Source organism: Xenopus laevis, chromosome 2S (assembly GCF_017654675.1).
Source record: "Xenopus laevis strain J_2021 chromosome 2S, Xenopus_laevis_v10.1, whole genome shotgun sequence".
In the NCBI taxonomy this organism is placed as follows: domain Eukaryota; kingdom Metazoa; phylum Chordata; class Amphibia; order Anura; family Pipidae; genus Xenopus; species Xenopus laevis.
This window is the reverse complement of record NC_054374.1, coordinates 17,234,451-17,255,332: the sequence shown is the minus strand read 5'-3', so window position 1 is coordinate 17,255,332 and position 20,882 is coordinate 17,234,451. Positions and strand designations below refer to the sequence as shown.

The following is a 20,882-nucleotide window of genomic DNA, read 5'->3' as shown; positions in this document are numbered from 1 at the left end:
CGTGGTGAAGCGAACAATGGACAAATTCGACCATCACTACTTAAGTCTACTAGAAAATCAAGCAAACAATAAATAAACCCAATAGGCTGGTTTTGCTTCCAATAAGGATTAATTATATCTTAGTTGGGATCAAGTACAAAATACTGTTTTCTTATTACAGAGAAAAAGGAATCATTTTTAAAAATGTGGATTATTTGAATAAAATGGAGTCTATGGGAGATGACCTTTCTGTAATTCTGAGCTTTCTGGATAATGGGTTTCCGTATAACAGATCCCATACCTGTATATTAAAATAAAATAAATCCTGAAGCGGTACATTGCATACTTAAAAAGTCATCCTCACATACAGAATTACTTTTGTCTCTGCCTCATGATGATTCTTTTAAACAAGATCCACAGTAGCCAAATAAACATAACATAAAGTAGCCATATAAACACCTCTATGACATTCATTGTGTCCTGAAGCAAAATAGACAAATAAACATTGGCTTGAAAGAAAAGTACAGCTACAGGCCCCAAAGGCAGATAGAAGGCTCAGATTTAATGATGTCCCAGCTTGAACTCAAATTGGCCAATTGAAAAAAAACATGATCAGGCACAAATACCTCACTTTTGTAATCATTAACGGGAACAAAGATGTTTCACATATTTGATTTAAAAAAAAAAGATACATTTTTCTTTTAAGTTTATGTTTTTTTATTACAAATAATTCATTTAAATAAAAAATATTACAAATTATTTTATTTCAATACATTTTAAATGTTTCTATTGAATTGTAAAATAGATATTTACCGCTAGGGCAGCTGTGAACAGATCATTCCATATCTAAAATATTTTCAAATGATTGTTTTATTGAAATGAAACATTTCTGAGGAAATGTAAAATGCTCAGTGATGAGCAGATCATTTCATAGCTACAATATTTTCAAATTGCTTGACAAAAAAACAGTCAAGTTAATTACTAAAATTCCTATATTCACTTCAAACCAAAAAGGGCATTTCTTTCCTTTGTAACATCTGATTTGTGCATTACTCCCTTGGCTCTTCACTTGCAGTAAATTTATCTGAAATTTGATGGAAGATTGAGTGCTCTAATACAGATGTACAATTTTTAAGTGAATGTAACTTAAATGTAACTTTTATCAGAAAAGCCTTGCGGCTCCAATCATGGAGAAGTCCGGACCAAGGACCTCTCCATGAAAAAAAAGAAACTCTAGGGTTAAGTCCAAGTTCAAGGTAACCAAAGGGATCAGGAAGTAGTGGAAACAGGATAATAGGCAAAAGTTCAAGTGGCAAGCAGCAAAGGATCGTGGTAAAAGGTTTAGGCAAAAGTCCAGGAATACAATAAGAATCAATTTAGGAACACCCAGGAATAGAAGCAGCAATTCCTATAATTGGGCCTTGAACTCGTGACCTCTGCATTCTCTTTTTTCAAACTTTCGCACCAAGCACGTGATGTCATTGCGCACACATCCATGTGCGTAATGGGCACCGTGTCCAAGATGGAGCTGGAGACGGGAACACCATCGGGCACTCCTGACAAAATGTTATTTAGAGCCAAGTGCCTTCCATTGCATGGGTTAGTAAAAGCACCGGAAGTTTAAATTAAGGCAATTTAAACCAATTAAGGTCTTTAAACCAATCACTTAAAATAGAAGGTTCTCGGGTGTTACAGAGCTTTGCTTTGGTTGAAATCCTGCACAATAATCCATGGTTGCACACATCCCAATGTCACTGGGATTTTTAGACAAAAAAACTCTTATATAACCAGTAACTCTGTTACTGGTTATATCTACTAAATATTCTATATCTTACAAATAAAAAGGGAAAATATTTTTAGGTCATTGGCATGTGGGGCCCAGTTGAAAAAACAAGAGGAACTAACTTGGCAGGAGACATGCCCCAAATCACCCTGTGTCCTGTTGCTGTAAAAGTGGTGGTTGAAATTGTCTTTTTAAAATTTGTTTAAAAATATAGGTCAGCTAGATCTCAAGTATGATATGTATGATGGACGATGTTTCGTTTTTTTTTTATAGGTGCCTTATAGCAGTTTTGGCCGTTTAGAGCACTGGGTAATAAAATACAGGGTTGGTTCTCCTAAGAGAGAGAATTACAATTGATTGGGGCCTGGTTAGCATGAGATGTGGAATAATGGGAATTTGCTATCAAGGGCATTGCAATGGTGCAATTTGGGAGGGGACAGTCAGTAGGCTTTTGTTCCTCTTTAACTTGATTATATGTAACTGCCAGTTATATAAAATAGTGGAATGCTTCCCAGGATTACAGATGTATAAATTTGGTAATTTAATTCACACTCCCTATAGCCATGATCAACCAGACTTGCTCTTTCTCTACCTAAAACCGTTCAATCTAAACAATAACCCCCACACCATTATGTTGTCCGCTCTTTGGAGCACCAACAAAGTTGCCAGCTGTTCCAAATTTAAAAGTAATTGGAAAAATTGATTTAAAAATGTGTCTTTGAGAATTCTTGTTCCAGGAAATTTCTCAGTATTTGAAGCTGAGCAACTTCCCCATTTCTTGAAAATAACAAATATCAGTGCCTTCTCACACAATATCAATATCAATGTAAACTTGGGAATGTAGTGGTAATAACCTTATTCTTCATGCTGAGCCCCGGAGGGGGAATTGTGGCCTGATATCAAGCTAAAACATGTTTATTCATTGCCTCCTGTTGCTGCAGCTAAGTGTGTCAACCTTGACAGAAAAACGTACAGTACACATACAACTGCAAGAGGTATTTTTTTCTAGTGACACTGGAAAAATCTGCAGTTTAGAGTCCCGACTACATACTGTTCAACCTTAAAACTGTAACATACCCTGGTGGTCCAGTGAAAAAAATACCTCTTGCAGTTGTATGTGTACTGTACGTTTTTCTGTCAAGGTTGACACACTTAGCTGCAGCAACAGGAGGCAATGAATAAACATGTTTTAGCTTGATATCAGGCCACAATTCCCCCTCCGGGGCTCAGCATGGGGGAAAAATCTGCAGTTTAGAGTCCCGACTACATACTGTTCAACCTTAAAACTGTAACATACCCTGGTGGTCCAGTGGGGACTAGGGCACGGTGAGGATGCACCACCACCCTAGTCCTCGTTTTGGCGTCTGTTCCTCTACCGCGCGCGGCCAGTCACTTCCAGGTTTAATACGGTGGCATGTGATTTCATTACGCTGTGGCTCAAAATTTGAATGTAACTAAAGGGGCTTTGGGCCAATAATCATTGCCCGTTGTTAGGTCTAACTTGTTAGTATCTGGGTGCGGTTTCTGTCTTGTTTGATTCCGGTTTTGATCCTTGCCTGCCTGACTATTCTGAACTCTGCCAATTCTGACACTTGTCTCCCTGACTACTCTTTGAACTCTGCCTGTACCGACTCCGGCCTGTCTGACCTTGCTTGAAATCTACCTGTACCGACTGCCTAACCATGCTTTTAGTCTACTCCTTGAACTGTTGCCTTCCATCCAAAACCTTGGAAACGAACATGCACCTTTGCTTGCTCAAAACACTTGCTTTGTTCCTCTCTTAAGACCTGGCAGCATCTGAGTAGCTGAGGGCTCCTCCCGAGGCCAAAGGCGGCTGCTACAGGCGGAAGATTGAGCCGTGACCAGGGAGCCTAGCACTTGTTCTGATTTTAGGGAGCCGTATGTGACAATAACATTGTAAAGCTGTATAATATCTCTAGTTATGTCCCAGCCTCTTGCCTCTTTATTCTTCCTCTGCTGCTACACAAATACTGTAGCTTCATCCACGACTAGTAATCTACATCTGACGTGGTAATTTTCTTCTGCCAAGTCCAGCATAGCCCTTCTCTATTTGTATATACAGGTATGGAACTTTTTATCCAGAATGCTTGGGACCTGTGATTTTCTGTATAATGGATCCATTATTTGGATTGCAAAGTCTACTAAAGCATCATTGAGTATTCAATAAACCCAAGAGGATTGTTCTGAGTCCAATAAGGATTAATTATATCTTAGTTGAGATCAAGATCAAGTACAAGCTACTGTTTAATTATTACAGAAAAAAAGGAAATAATTTTTTAAAATGTGCGTTACTTGATTAAAATGGACTCTACTGTAGATGGCTTCCCCCAATTTTGAGCTTTCTGGATAACAGCTTGTCAGATAACAGATGCCATACCTGTATAGAAAACAACAAAGTTTTTCTGCTCTGCTTCTCTGTGAATAACCAGCTTTGAAGTATAAAGGGTTACAACCAACCTGTAACAATCATACAGTAGAATGATGATGTTGATCAAAGAGATCAGTTTAGGGGAAATATATTTCTCTTGGATATCTCCAGCCCATGGTCCTCCAGTTGGATGACTAAAGCTGTCCATTAGTGATGGGCGAATTTATTTGCCATACGCAAATCTGCGGCAAATTTCTGAGTTTTGCCACCGGTGACTTTTTTAGATGCCAGCAACGGAATAGACGATTAACGGAAGCCCATTGACTCTAATGACGCCAGCGCCCATTTTGACACTGGCGAATTTCGTGGCGAAGCGGGACAAATTCACCCATCACTACTGTCCATACATTGAAAGATCTACTGATTTGACAAGGTCACCAAAAAAGTGGATATTTCCACTTTGAGGGCCAAACAATTGGATCACAACGATGGGTATACAGGGCTGAATCAAAGATGCACTGTGGCCATAGCCCTGACTAAAATTTTAGACCTATTTGATTGATATCTGGTTGATTCTCAGTTGGGTAGGCCTGTCGGTGTGCCCTATTCACTGGCAGATAAGCTGTCAACTTGGACTGAAGGAGCTGAAATCAAACCATATATTGCCATCTTTCAACATATCTCCCCCAGAGGCTTGTAGCTATGCACCCTGCTTTATATAAATGTGTAATATATTCAGCCTAACTTCCAAGTAGGCACCCCCCAACCTCAGCAGTATGATCATTCAGCTTTATCCAGATAGGAAAAAGCTTTGACATATGTTTAACCAGATCTTTAACAAGAGTTTCCATAGAAAAACCACAAATTTTGAGCCAGTGGTATGTGAACTGTGTTTGACATCTGTTACAAACATAAACTGATTGAAATCAACAGTTCTGCTACAACTCACCCCCTAATGAAATGGAGTGGAAGGATGAAAACATTTTCTGATCAAAATAAGCCTTGTTGTTTATCAGATCTTATCTTTCTATTTGCTCTGGCAATATGTAGGAGTAGAACATGCTCAATATCAGCTTTAAAAAAACAGTCTTTGGATATTATGAAGACTTTGTGAAGGCTCTAACATTGTTATTCTGTAGTAGTCACCTTTATAAAGTTTCTGTACTAAAAAGCAATGCTGAGTATCACTGACTAATAGTGATAGGCGAATTTGCGCCGTTTCGCTTCGCCGAAAAATTTGCGAATTTCGCGCGAAATTCGCGAAACGGCGAAAAATTTGCGAAACGGCCGGCGAATTTTCGACGTCGGCGAATTTTTAGCGCGAATTTTCGCGGGCGTTTCGCGAATTTATTCGCTCGGCGCGAATCGCGCAAATTCGCCGCGAATTCGCGCCTGGCGAATAAATTCGCCCATCACTACTGACTAACACAGTCTTTCAGTAGAAAGATTGATGTGACTTATGCATAAATTAAATTCCTTAATAGGCCAACACCTAGATAACAAGAGGCTCATGTGTCTGCGTACAAGAAGTATATACAGAGAGTGGTTTCAGAGAGAGAGAGTGTTTTTGGTGAAATGGGCAAATTCGGCAAAATTCATCTTTGGGTGGCAAATTTTTTTTGGCGCACTCCTAATGAAGTCTATGGGCATCATTTTCACGGGGAAATTTGGCAAAAAATATCGCTTATCACTAGATGGCAGGCAGGTAGCCAAACAAACAAAAAAAACTAATCTGGCTCTACGCATGCTTCCTTCTCCTGTTTCATTTGCATATCTTTGATGGGATTGGTAGGCAAGATTTAGCCAATAGTATAAGTGAAATGCAAATGAAGCAGGAGAGGGGAGTAATGCGCAGATCAGTGTCCACTTCCTGTTTGGGCAGAATGGAAAGCTGTGTTGGTGATCCTAGAGCCTTTTCGGTGATCCCTAGAGCCGTATCGGTGATCTCTAGAGCTGTGTTGGTGATCCCTAGAGCCGTGTAGGTAATCTCTAGAGCCGTGGCAGTGATCCCTAGAGCTGTGTTGATGATCATTAGAGCTGTGTTGGTCATCCCTAGAGCCATGTCAGTCATCCATAGAGCTGTGTCCATGATCCCTAGAGCCGTGTCTGTGATCACTAGAGCTGTGTCAGTGATCCCTAGAGCTGTGTAGGTAATCGCTCGAGCCGTGCCGGTGATCCCTAGAGTCATGTTGGTGATCCCTAGAGCCGTGTCGGTGATCCCTAGAGCTGTGTCAGTGATCATTAGAGCCGTGTATGTAATCCCTAGAGCTGTGTCAGTGATCCCTAGAGCTGTGTCGACGATCCCTAGAGTGTAGGTAATCCCTAGAGCCGTATAGGTGATCCCTAGAGTTGTGAAGGTAATCTCTAGAGCCGTGTCGGTGATCCCTAGAGCCGTGTCCGTGATCCCTAGAGCTGTGACGGTGATCCCTAGCTGAGAGGCAGCAGACAGCAGAGAAGAGAGGCTTTTAGCAGCAGCGATCCATAGCTTATATGGTCTGTAGCTTCAAAACTATCCATTTAAAATAATAAAGATAGATTACAAAAATGTTCCTTCTGATTGGGGCTATTCTGAACGTTCTGAACGTGAACCACCCCTTTAAAGCTAGATTGGATGCATTTCCGACATAAATTGATATTTACGTTTCTTTTGTATTCTTAAAATTCATTAGTAGACTGGACCAGGAAATTGATTTGATTGCATTTTATGGGGTCCATGATATTTATGGGGTCACAGTGGTAGAATATATAGGTAGCTATCTCAGTGGGGTTTGCCTTGCGTTACCTACACTGTTCATAGCATGTTATTAGTTTGTTGAAAATGATCTGGATCATTTCACCTTGTGACCCTGTATGTGTGATACACTTGTCATTGATTAGGGGTATCAGGTCCTGGGACAACTTGCACACCACAGAGGGAAGAAGGAAGGAATGGGCAAGCCTAACTATGCCACTGCATTTATCATTTCAATATGTCTGATGGAACTTGGGCTGCAGTACTTGGATAATTATAAGGATATTTTTATAACACATAGAATTTTCTTTCCTTATCTTGGCTCACTCCACAATAAATGCATTTATAGGCAGAAGGCCCAGAACTGAAAGTTGATGTTTTTCCTTTTTTTTATATTTAATTCAGTCTGACAATTTTATTAATAACAGCTATATTACTTTATTTAGTGGATATAACAGAATTAAAGCAATAGCTTGGATTTTTATTTATCCTGGATGGTCCATGTTTAATTGAATTATTGCTTCATGTTGACAAGAGGGATCCTTGGGCCCAGTGAACCTTTGAAGACATTCTTTGAACTGAGGGATGTTTTGGATCAGGGGGTTCCTTATAAAGTGTCTCTGGTAACTGTCACCAAATTTAGATCTGCTGCTTCATATGTTTGCTAGATCTGTAATAAGAAACAACCATATTTAGAGTAATGCTAGCAATGTAATCCAGTTATTCAACTGGTGATTTTTAAAATTCAAACATTTTAAAGTGTACATTCTGAATTATCGCAGATTATGTAATCTTGTAGGAAACGGTAGCATGGATGGATTTTTTTTACAAATAATATATTTTATCTATATATATTGTACCTCCAAAAATGACCATCTTTTGTGGATTGGCAAAGCCCAGCCATTGGTAAGCCCAGCATGCTGCGTCTTTTCAATATGATTGCCCATCTCAAATAAGGGCGATATTCATACAGATTATTGGTTTGATGTGATGCAGTCCTAATAGAACAATTCTTAGTTTCTTTAATGTGAGCTAATTAACATTATAACATGGTTCATCCTGCATTACATCTGCTCTGCTGCTATACTTAATATACATTTTTATGGTAATCCTTTTGTACTTAGTTGTAGGGGGTTATTTATCAAAGTACGATGTTATCTCAACATTTTTTGCTACAAACTCCACTCTGGCTTTTTATGCTTATTTATTATTATATTCTCCTGAAAATTCAGATTTTCACTATTTTCACTATTTTTTTCAGATTTTTCACCCAAAAACTCAGCTTTCTTATGCTTTTTTGCTTGAAAACTTTGGGGTATTGCACAAAACCCAGCGCACATCAAAAAAACAACGAGTCTTCTCCCATTGACTTATATGCTACCTCGACAGGTCTAAGATGCCAGATTTTCTAATTCGGACTTTTCCATCCTCGGGGTTTAATGAATTCTGCAAAAAATTTTAGATTTTTTTTAAAAGTCTGATTTTATTAAAAAAAAATCACAAATTTTTCAGGAATTTTGCATTTGGAGTTTATTAAATAACCCCCATAGTATTTTAATAGTATGTTTTAAGAGCAGAGACAGACGAGAAGATTCGGGCAACTAATCTCACTGAACTGCCTTCCCGCTGGCTAGAATCTAAATTGCCAGCAAAATGGCACTCGGAGCACTTCGTTTTCAGAAGGCAGGGAGGCAGTATGGGGAGATTAGTCGCCTGGAAAATAGACGATTTGTCGCCGGGCGACTAAATCTCTCCGAATCTTCTCGTCTGTCTCTGCCCTAATTTGGCACCATCCAAAAAAGTGGACCAGGATGCATTTCACTGCATGTTGTACCTGTTTAACTATGCATGTGACAAATAAAGAATCTTATCTATTAGTGAGCTTGCATCCCCGGTTGGAACACTGTTATTAGCTACATTTTAGTGTTTATGTTAAAGTGCATGCAGCAGGTGCCATGTTGGATTGTGTGCATTCCAAGTTGGAGAGGCCACAGAAGTAACAAATGAAGGATGATGCATGTTTGTTTTGTGGTGGAAAAAAACCAATGTGCTTGAAATGTATTTAAAGAGGCACCTTGTCAAACAAATAATATTGGCAACCAATCAGTAACCAGGTTTTCCAAGAAGGGCTTGTCAAGTATCTTGCCAGTCAAGTGGCTGTAGAAGAGACCTAGAAACTACCAAGGCCCTACTGCCCTCCCCTCTCTTCCATGGACTCAACAAAAAAAAAAAATAGTTTTTCGGTCTGGCACTATGTAAGGGGAGAATAGGCTGGTGCAATGGAACAGTCAGTCCTTGGTCGTGCTTAAGGGGTTATAGTCAGGTGAGACACTCAAAATATTTTTAAAGCTGGCTATATGCTTAATGATCTGCTCATGTGGATATGTTGCAGCTGAGTGGGCCTCTGCTCAATGTGGCCACACATGAACCTGATTTGATCATTTTCTCCCTGGGGAACTGTTTGAAGTCAGTAGTATGCGACTCATATATTGTGAATTTTGCTGAAGCTTTTGGCTACTCTGTGTATATAATGTTTAGCATGAACCTGATGAAAGACTGGATGGCCTTAAATTAAACTACTGGTAACTGAAATCAAGATAAATGAATATAAATACAGTTTACATTAAGTTTAGCTTTTTAGACTTGGTTCTTTAACTTTATGCAGATGCCTAAGAAGTCTTCTGGTAATGATGGTTCTGTCACTTCTCTGTAGCACATTGTGGCTTGTGTTAACTCAGCCTTACTTTCTGCAAATGATCACATGTCACTCTTCATCAGGGGATATCAAACAGACATACACTGAGTTATTCCATCCACAGACACAATGCACCCTCGTATAAAAGAGCTTTCACACTGCAGAAGGTTCTTGGAGTGGATAAAAGCCATTGATGATTCTAGCAGTTTGCAATCCTGGTGATAATGTAATGTCGAGGGCCTAATTGATTTCTAAGATTTCCTCTAAGCGTGCCCCTGCCAGCTTGCCTTTTTTTTGGCCATGATCTCCTCCTCTTCTGTCATCCTTTAGCCTTTTCTGATGACTTCCATAATCACTTCCTACAATGCTCTCAAGAATTACCTGTGGCATCATTTAAATGCACATTACTTTTATAGATTGTGTTGCAACCGTCAAAAAGTTTAATCTGTCTTATTTATGCAACACCGCTGCCCATCCTTATGCAGAGAACATACAGGGTGCTCCCTTGGCATGTTTTTATGAAAATGTGTTTCGATCCCTGGAGACACTAACTCCTTCCCTTACTTCACTTGTTATGTCTGGCTGGGACAGAATTTCATGTTGTGTACCTTTTGCTGTTATGAATGCAGTGTAGTGTAGTGAATGCTGCAGTCAACTTAAATACACAGGCTCGTTCTCCAGCTCAAGGTCTTATCTAAACAAAGAATGCAGATGGTTAGCAGCCCTGGAATATTTCCTCTCCAAGATGACCTCTCGTATAAACCATGACAGGATTAGCAATGAAAGGAATCGATGGCCGTGGATTATTACATTTGGTTCATATATTATGAACAAATAAATGCAAGCTTTTGCTGAAATTGACTCAACTTGACAGAACTGGGAGTGTGATACTAAAACTCAACCCAAAGAAAATGAAACTTAAATACTTTGGGTTTTCCTTACAATTTATACAGAATTGTTTATTTTGAGGCTTGGTTTCTTTTCTCTCCCAAGGATATGCAGTACTTTACTGTATTAAGTTCTCTTAATACTACTGTGGATAGACCATAGAATACTTTGATCTTGTCTTTTAATCACATGCCACATTTAGAACACACTGTTTTAATCAAGATTGCACTGGGTTTTAGTGAACTTAACTTAAAGATGAAGGAAAGGCTTCGGACACTTTGGGGTGCCAAATGTCAGGAACCCCCAAGTGATTGTATCGACTTACCTGAAACCCCGGGCCGGTGCTCCAACAGCAGAAAACTGCACCAAGGTGGCTGCACATGCGCAGTAGAACAAAAAGCCGTACTTTAACAAAAGAGTTATTTTGTTCAACTGCGCATGCGGTTGCCCCCGGTAAATTTGAAGAAAGAAGACGCTGGAAGAGGATCGCTTCATGGTGCTCACCGGAATAACCTCAGTTTTCTGCTGATAGGATCACCGGCCCGGGGTTTCAGGTAAGTCAATACAATCAATGGTGGTGCCTAACATTTGGCACCCCCAAGTGTCCAAAGCCTTTCATTCTCCTTTAAAGAAGAAGAAAACCAGTCCCCTATACAGTCTTCCTTCCCTACCAAACTGCACTATCGGGACTCACCATACAACAGCTATAGACTTTCCTTGTTGGAAAATGCACAGTGAGGTGTGACAAGTGCCACCTGGTTCCACTTGGATTCTCTCTACTGTTATTACCAACATGGAGCATGCTAAGTTGAAGCAAGATGTAGTTCGGCTTCAACCAGACATGTTCCTGTAGGGGAGAGAGAGAGAGTTCCTGGTTGTGTTTTGGGGTCTGGGGTTCTTATCAGACATTCATTCTCCTTTGATGAGACTAGCAATAGTCACAGAGCATTCACTCAATATTAAAAAAAAAAAAGATATTTCTTTAAAGTGATACCTTTTTTTGGTTAAGGACAGCATAGAGAAATGGTGATTTATTTTAAGACTTATTAGTTTCTCCACATGCTGATTAAGATATAAATGCTGTATTTAGTAGAGTAGAGAAATATATTAGTTCTTTTAAAGGGTAATTGTAACCCAAACCAAAAGGTGTTGTGGATACTTGTACCACTAGGTTGTATGGCTGTGCAGTTTTCCATGTATTTCAGTTCTCTGTAGCCTGGGATTTAGTCAGTGGATTCCCCCTGTTTAATTGACATACAGTATATCATGCATTGTCTAAAAACTCATAGTTGTCAGACTCATTTTTATTCTCTCAAGCCCCCCTTGGAGGTCTAACCTGGTCAAGGTACCCCTGTCCTTTCATAACAAGGTTACATATACAGAAGGCACTGGTGTATCAAACATGCAATCAGGGCCGCTCTGTCTATGAGGCAAGGTAAGAACCGTGCCTGAGGCAGAAGAGAGAGGACAGTTACAAGTGATGGAAAAAAGCCACCTCTTGTAACTTTAAGAGCCGAATTTCAGGGTTTTTACCCGTAAATTCAGCTCCACTAGTGCAGAGAGCGCTCCAGCACTATCCTTGCTAACCTCCTTTGACCTGCTCCCGCAACGGCTCATGAAATGCCCCTGCATGGAGTCATTTTTATAAAAAAATATCCAAGATACTAAATACATTTTCGTCCCAAATTACAAATTCACTGACTTTCAAGCTGACGTTTTAGGTGTATCTAGAAAAGCACATGGACATTCTTCCTATATTTGAGCACCCTTTGCTACTGCTCATGGCCTCACCATGGAGGAAGCCCTACAGTTTTGGTGTAAATCATCTGTAGCTATCTAATAACCACAATCACGTATGAAACTGGAGAGAAGGACCCGGGCAGAACAAGATGTGGGTTTTATATAAGGGGAAAAAGAGAAGATTGACTACAGATGGGAAATTGTCTGGCAACCCTATATATATAATCCTATGCTGCCAATATCCCAGCAAAGTTGTCTTTTCCTCCCTAAATAAAAGCAAGTCATTTAAGTTCTAGTAAATCAAGCCCATTAATTCAGTAATAAATGCTTGCTCTGGTCAGCAGATGTTTCCTTTCGCCCTGCAATATTTATCTGGTGATGTAATCTCAGATACAGAAGAACTGCATGCTCTGCTATTTCTTATCCTTCAATATCAGAACAACGTTGAGAAAGCACTTTGAGATACTGACTACACATCGACGTAAAACAATAAATGATAACTACAAAAAATTGGCCATTTAGGAGGTACAAGGCATGAAACAGACAATAATTATCAGTTTAATGGCTAAAAACACTTTCTGGCTGTATTGATGGAGATGCAATAATTTGCAAGCCAAGTAAATGTACTTTAGGTGCATGGAGGAAGTTCAATGCATGCACGTATCTGCTGGGAATATCTACACTAGGAGATGAGAGAGAATTGCTAAAACATGTTTGTGTATGGAGGGGGCAGAGTTGTAGCTGTTTGTTAAGATCCCTTATAGCCCTTACTTCTAGTCTGTTTCATATTGAGATGTCTAAATCCTCTGCAATCCCCTCACATCCCTCTTTTTACCCAACAGTTCCCTTCCACACTGAGAAAGCCTATCTCCTTCTGTGATGAGGCCTGTGTACTGTATATATAGAATGACACCAAGAAGTGGAATCTCCTAGTGAGTTCAGAATTGCACATTGCACATTGCACAAGACAATACTGACAGATTATTACATGCCATGGGTATCATGGCACAATTAGTGGGGAAATTGAATGTCAGACCTTTTATTGCCCATGCAAAATGTAGTGCAATATATGTAATGCAAACAGAAGCACAATGATATTCTGCCATCCTCCCCAATGGGTGGGAAGGGGATTATCAGTTAATGGTTACTGTTAGAGTGGTGGATGGGACTCTCCTTGGGGTAGCCGGTGATAGGGGCACAATGATGGAATATTTAACGGTTGGGCTGGGGCTAAAGTGACCAATGTGAACCCTTAGGGGAGGAGCAAATTATAAGGTGGAGAATTGAGCCTTGAAATGACAGCATGCTGACCTCTTTATTACAGGTAGCTAGAATTATTAGCAGCCTTCAGATCCCAACTACAAACCAGTTTCACCCTTATTGGGGCTCATTTGCCTATATGATATTCCATGAAACTTCTTTCCAGGTTCCTTCTGCTGTCCATACAAATAAGGAAAGGATCTCTTCCGTAGAAGTGCTGTGCTTTCAAATGTGCAACTCAAACAATGGCGCAGTGTCACATCACTGATGGTTCTTTCAAAGGGTATGAGGGGAAGATAATAGAGAATTCTCATCGCATGGTGTGCTCTGCATGAACAAGTTAAATATTGACTATAACTAGTGGTAGAAGTTTGAGTTTGAAAAGTAAATATTTTAGAAGTTTTTAAACAACTTTGACAACCACCTAATCATCTAATAATAGAGTGTGACTTTTATAGACTTTTACAGTTAAGGCTGCCTGCTATGATGTCAGTAGAACAATAATCCTAATGTGCATCAGTTTGGGGTCTTGTCACTCATCCTGTCTACTCTGCTGCAATCTTTTTGTCAGACTGAGCAACTGTCTGACCTTAGTCTTTATCTCATCTGTTCACTGTGACTCAGGCAGAACAACAGACAGGATTGAAGAATTCAAATTTTAGGTGTTGTGTGAATTCCCCTTCATTTTCAGATGTGTCAACATACATTGAGGCTCTGTTTGGTAGTGGACCTGGTTTTTATGCAACCAAAACTTGCCTACAAGCCTGAAATTAAAAAATAAGCTCTTGTTTTGAGGCCACTGGGAGCAACATCCAAGGGGTCGGAGAGCAGCATATTGCTCACAAGCTACTGGTTGGGGATCACTGTTATAGAGGGTCATTAACAATCACATGCAAATATTTTGAATTCCAAATCTGGAGCAAGACCAGAGATTATAAATAATTTGTCAAGTAGAATGTATCTAATGAAAGCAAAGTGAAACAAGATTTTACCAGGACTTTGTCTAGAATAAATCACAAGCAACCAATTACTTTGTGTGTGTGAATGTCAACTTCTGGGCTATTCATAAAGCAGATTCAACTACCAGTATCTTTTCAAAAATTATCAAGTTCTGCACCATGATGGGTGCCTGCAATAGGGGCTTTGGGAGAAAACTGTAGTATAAACGAAATAGGTTAAACATGGATGGGTTTAGGAAGAAGGTCTTAATAGCCTTGCAGATTGGCTTAGGTCTGATAAAGCATTTTGCTGTTATTTTTTCCTCCACCTGTTTCAGGGCAGGTGATGGTTAGTGTGTCATGTTATGGGTTGGGTAAAGGTCCTAGCAGGTAACAATGGGATCATAGGCCAAGATTTAGGCAAGAAAGTTGGGTGAAGGTCAAGTCAGTTAGGCCACATCTGATTTCTGCTGGCAAATGTTACTGCAACACATTCATTTGGTTCACTTACAACCATGGCCAGTGTTTTGCATGTTTAGCCTTGCACAGGGCACATTTGGAAAACTTCAATATTTTATACATTGTACTCTACATTTCAAATTCTCTATAGGTGAACTTTTTTTGACTAGAGTAAAAGGTCTGTTTTGCCTACAGCACTATTAAAGTAGAACTAAACTGCCCCATAAAGTTAAAAGCCTCATCCACTTCCCTACATAATGCCACCTCCCTGCTTCCCTTCCCCCGTGCAAAGTGCATTAGTGAAAAATGCGTCCCTAACTGTGAATCTTGCATATCCGTTCAGAGTAGCACAGCAGAGAGCACCTTCTTCAGCATCTTTGGTTTTTTCTTCCTTCCCTTGGACCATTTATGGAGCTTTCTGGTACATGCGCAGTTGGTGTGAACACCGTACTGGCTCCAACTGCGCATGTGCCAAATAGCTCAGTGTTGGATGTCCCTTCCTGAAAAGAAAAACAAAGATGCAGAAAATGGTGCCCTTGAGCTCCGCTGCATTACTCTGGAAGGATACATGTGATTCACAAATAGGGACACATTTTTCACTAATTCACTATGCAGGGAGGAAGCAGGGAGCAGGCACTATAGAGGGTAGTGAATGGGGCTTTTCACATTAGGGGGTTCAGTTCTCCTTTGACCTTAATGCTGACGCTGCTTGCAATCATGTTTTATAACAGGATATACGCCACATTTTCATCACCGTCTTTCCGGTTTAGTTGCCACAGGAAAAATACCCTGTGTGAGATTTGCACAGTTTCAAGGGATTCTCAACATGTGTTCTAAATGTTTATCATTGTGTTTCTAGAATTCAGGGAAATAAACAAATTCTAGAAGAAAACGCCTCAAGCTTCTTTTAGCTTTTTATTTTATTTTTTTTAATTTAAAAAGTGACCCTCTCGTAAATTCAAAGATTACAACTAAAAGCATTCCTTTTGTACTTATTGCTTGGGTACATACAAATCTGTCATTTTAATTTGCAAGGCAGTGTTGTAGATATATATCCTTGTAATTTAAAAGCATTTCAATAAATTATATTATAAAGGATGAACACATAACATTTCTACAGTATTCACGTAGAGAAAGAGAATGCCGGAAAATAAAGATTATACAGATTTAAAAATATTTCAGTAGAGCTTTACTGCTTCGTGTAGATCAAAACATTGATGTGCCCCATCATCAACCACAATATAAATAACGAATTAAAGGAATAACTTTCTCTACAACTAAAACTGTGGATGTGTGTCCTGGTCTCAAAACTCCAAAGTCATAGCTGGACCATGAACATGCTAACAAACGTTTTAATCTTAATCAAACTAACTAAACATTTAAAGCACCAGTGGCAGGAAAGGGAATGTGGTGATGTCATTACACATCACTGATGAGGAACAGAATACAATGAATCAGTGTCTAAATCCATAACCAAACTCAAAAACAAAGTCATCAACATCATAGTGAACACATAGACAGAGTTGATACAAGAATACGTCGATGTTACAATTTGTTACAAAAAAAGTATCACAACACAAAGTATTCCTTAGTTTTACAACCGCAATCTGATCTGACTTTCTATCAGTAGTTTCCAAGTCCGGTGATCCGAAAGCCCTATCGAGTAGGAAATTTATAATTGAAAAAGCAGGAGCAGTGTATATTTAAACAATGGACCGGCACACAAGTTGATTCAAACAGGGGACAAGACCCTTGTGCGGTAATTGCGTCACAACGTTTCGGGGGCGTTCTCCCTTCGTCAGGTATCACCTGACGAAGGGGGACCGCCCTTGAAACGTTGTGATGCAATAAACACACAAAGGGCTTGTCCCCTGTTTGAATCGCCTTGTGTGCCAGTCCTAATTTCTTGCTACTTGGATTTGGGAATGCCGTCTTCCTTATGGTCTGTGCAGCAGGCCGAATTTAATCCGAAGGGCCCAGGTGTGCACGTGATTACTTTCTACATATTTAAACAATGGAAACACTAAGGAGATCCAGAAAGCGGAGGCATGGCGTGAGTGGGAAGGTATAACCAATAGGTATGTGCATCAGGGTCGGGTAGGTAGCCACTTTTTTATCGGAACTAATTATAAGGAGGCACATATTAGGTAAGTGAGAAGCACTACTAGTACAGTCACTAACAGTATTCCATTACCTGTTGAAGGCCTGCAACGTTCAAAGCACCAAGGGGAGCAAAGTCTTTCCCGTGCTGAGACGCAAAGCGTATTAGACTGGGAATGGGATATGTATGTGGGACACCAGTGTGGCCAATAGATGACGCATTTGGGGCAGTAGTTACTGGAATGTGTCAATTACAGTGGTCAAAGGCTTTGTTAGCATGTGATACCCAGGCAACAGGTTCAAATTAGTCTTTTTAAGGCCATACTATCTCTAGAAGGTACAAATCTTTACTTTTTGAAAAATCTGTATCTGTAAACTTGTCAGGGTCAGTAACAATAATCGGATTTATTGTAAATATACAGGGAGGTCTCCAAGATAGAGTAAAGACAGGGAGACTGTGAGAGAGTAAGTAGAGAGAAGGATTAATTTTCTGGCTATCTGCACCCAGGTACTGTCAACCTGCCGGCATCCAGCTGTCTATACTGTTTATTAACATTTTATTCTTTTTACTAAAATCCATTCTTTTATTACAGCAAAGGCTACACTGATATCGTTAAGATTCCGGAAGGTGCAACCCACATAAAAGTTCGACAGTACAAGGCCAAAGACCAGACAAGATTTACAGCTTATTTGGCATTAAAAAAGAAATCCGGGGAATATATCATCAATGGGAAGTATATGATATCTACATCAGAAACAATCATCGAAATGAACGGCTTCGTTATGAACTACAGTGGCTGGAGTCATGCAGAAGATATGCTTCATTCCATGGGACATTCATCAACTCAAGAAGTGTTAATAGTCCAGATCCTCGCCACAGATCAAAGCAAACCTATCGATGTACGTTACAGTTTTTATGTACCTTCAAAACAGGATTCTAATACAAATAGTATAAATAGCATTAACAATGTCGTCCCAAAGATTTCCCAGCCACAGTGGGTTACAGGACCTTGGCTTTCCTGTTCCAGAACATGTGACACTGGCTGGCACACCAGGACTGTCCAGTGTCAAGATGGGCATGGAAAATTAGCCAAAGGGTGCCTACTATCTCAGAGACCATCAGCATTTAAACAGTGTTTGCTGAAGAAGTGTTAACCAAAGGACTTACATTTGCTCTGATTTTACTGTAATTCTACAGCATCTCTATCTACACAGATGTAGGCCAAGGCTTCTGTTGAGTCTCTACCTAAATAAAACATCAAGGTGATAATGTACCATAAAATGGCAACACAACCTCAAAATCAAGAAAGGTAGAACGTGACATATAGTAATGGAGATTCCAAGGAGAACGGTCTCCATATTTTGCCACCTACCTCTGGAATGAAAAAACCTTGAGGAACATCAGTTAATTTGTACTTGTGGATGGCATGCAGTAGGTTATACTTGTGGTGATTGTAAATACTGTGTGTGTCATATTGTGTGCCACGTTATATCGCTCGCTTCTTGATTTAAGAACAAGATTGACCAAAGTATTTCTGCAGCTGCTCTGACCATTCCATTTCTTTCAGGGGCTGCTGGAAAGATTTACTGGAAAACAGCTTTGTTGCTGTTCGTTCGTGGGTTCCTTATCCCCACCCCCACCCCAAACATTTATGACAGCAGATTTTCATTTTAGAAAATGTGATGCCTTCCCTACAGGGCACTTGATAAAAAAAATGTTACGATCCTTGTTAAAAGTACACATCTGCTTCTGTGGAAAGATGTTTTTTTTTTTTTTAAAACCAAAAGTAATTGGAGTAAACATCTGACATTGCTGTAAACATCTGACATTCTTTATAAATCACTATATTAAATATTGTTTCTAGAGGTCTAGAAAACAGAGAAAGTAATATTAAAAGTTAAATAAATATCAGATTTAAAAAAAAACCAACTTGATTACTAGATGGTAATCTAGGAACAGGTGCCCTGGGTCTAATAACCAGACGCAATAAATCAGATGTTTGCTTCAAATAGCAGGCTGGTAAATCCTATCTGCTGATTGGTTACTATAAGGTTAGAATAGGAACACTTGTTACTTTACCCCATTTAAATGTTAATTTACCAAGTTCCTAATGGGCTATAAATTGGCTACATTGTAAAGTGAACTATGAGTGGCTTTCTGGAGCTTTGCGGTGTGTTTCTTCTAGTAGACAATGCTGTAGTGTGATCTGCAGTACCTTGACTGTGGCTGAAGGCACATAAGTATAAATTATGGGTTGCAAACTGTGACTGCTATTTCTGCTTTATACTCTGTACCCCTAAAAGGCAAACCACATGTATCCAAGACTGTTTCCACACAGAGAGCAGCTATTTCCAGAAAAAAAATATTTTGCAGATTGTAGTAGACCAGTTATCAAAAAATGAAGGGGGTTATTTATTAAGCTCCAAATTTTTATAGTTGTACTTTTAAAGGGGAAAATACTGTTTTTTTGGAGAAATTTTTTTTATTCATTGTCCGATGAAGAAAGTACTCCAACTCAAACCTGCTGAGAACTTGTATAAGACATTGGCAAATGTCCTGTTAACAATTGGAAGCTGCACTGGGTTTCTGAAAAAATCAAGGCTTTCAGGCGATTTTACGAAAAAATCTAAGGTTTTGAGCACAAAATCTAAAACAATCAGATTCAGATTTTTTTTTATGATTTTACAACACAATAAAAATTCATGAAAATCTATAAATAAATAGCGGGGGGGAGATCTGTGTGGATTTGCTCAGAGTAGTTTTCAGACAAAAGTGAGAAAATTTTAGAGTTTGATAAATAACCCCAGGGGGGGTTATTTACTAAACTCCGATCGCAAAAATCACGAAAAATTTGTGATTTTTTTTTTAAAAAGTCTGAATTTAAAAAAAATCATACATTTTTCAGAATTTATTAAACCCCAAGGATGGGGAAAGTCCGAATCTGAAAATCCGTCATCTTAGACCTGTCGAGGTTGCATATAAGTCAATGGGAGAAGTCCCAATGATTTTTTGATGTGCGCTTGGTTTTTGGCAATACCCTGAAGTTTTTAGGGGCTAAATTCTGAGTTTTTCGGGTGAAAAATCCAAAAAAATTTGAAAATCGGATGAAAGATCCAAAAAAAACGTGAAAATCTGATTTTTCACGATTCTTTTGGATTTTTTTCCTGCAAACAAAATTTTCGGAAAAGTGTATTAATAAATAAGCCCAAAAAACCCGTGCGGATTTTGTCTGAGTTTTTTTCAGAAAATATTGAGATAAATTCTGACTTTGATAAATAACCCCCCTAGAGAGAAGATGTAAAGAATGAGTAAAGCAGCTGTGGCACAATGCACCTGGAAAAATGGCATAACAAGACTGGAACCTACAAACTGAAGTATTCTGAAGAGATCAATAATTATGCTATTGATAGTAAATAAATCAATGCAGCATCATTTCAACTTTACTATTGGAATTCCAAAAGTATTTTGCTCCAAGAAGTCTGCATCATATTTTGTTACTTTAGAAAGCAGTCAGTCAATCTTTTAGTTGATTTGGCCTTGGATTATTTTCAAAATAAATCACATAATGTAAAAAAAATGTAAAAGAACAAATTAGACCAGTTGTTGTACAGGTCATTCTTGGCCACATTTACTACAAACAGAGAGAATTTTAACAGTTTACCAAGTACAGTCAAGCACAGTCTAAAGTTTCCTGGCATCACCAAAAAGTCATCAGAGGAAAATACGTCATTTTTAAAGCATAGTCTTTCAAACAACTTGTACCTAATATCCTTAAATATTTTAAAACTTGCTATTTTAAATATAAGGATATTTAAAAAAAATTAAACCTTTTGTTTTTATAATGACACAACTAGTTTACCAAGTAAAATAATGTTTGGAAATAATTCTAAGGAAAGAAAATGGGATTACAGATATATTT

The 20,882-nt window shown here is 39.0% G+C and overlaps 1 protein-coding gene across 1 annotated transcript in view; it reads left to right on the top strand.

Moving 5' to 3' along the window:
• Positions 1 to 19,820, top strand: part of adamts5.S (ADAM metallopeptidase with thrombospondin type 1 motif 5 S homeolog) — a 78,678-nt gene extending 58,858 nt beyond the window's left edge. The window contains exon 8 of the mRNA XM_018248864.2: positions 17,556 to 19,820. Coding sequence (XP_018104353.1) covers positions 17,556 to 18,117 — 562 coding nt within the window. The 3' untranslated portion in view covers positions 18,118 to 19,820. The remainder of the gene's footprint in view (positions 1 to 17,555) is intronic.
• Positions 19,821 to 20,882: the final 1,062 nt, after the last annotated feature.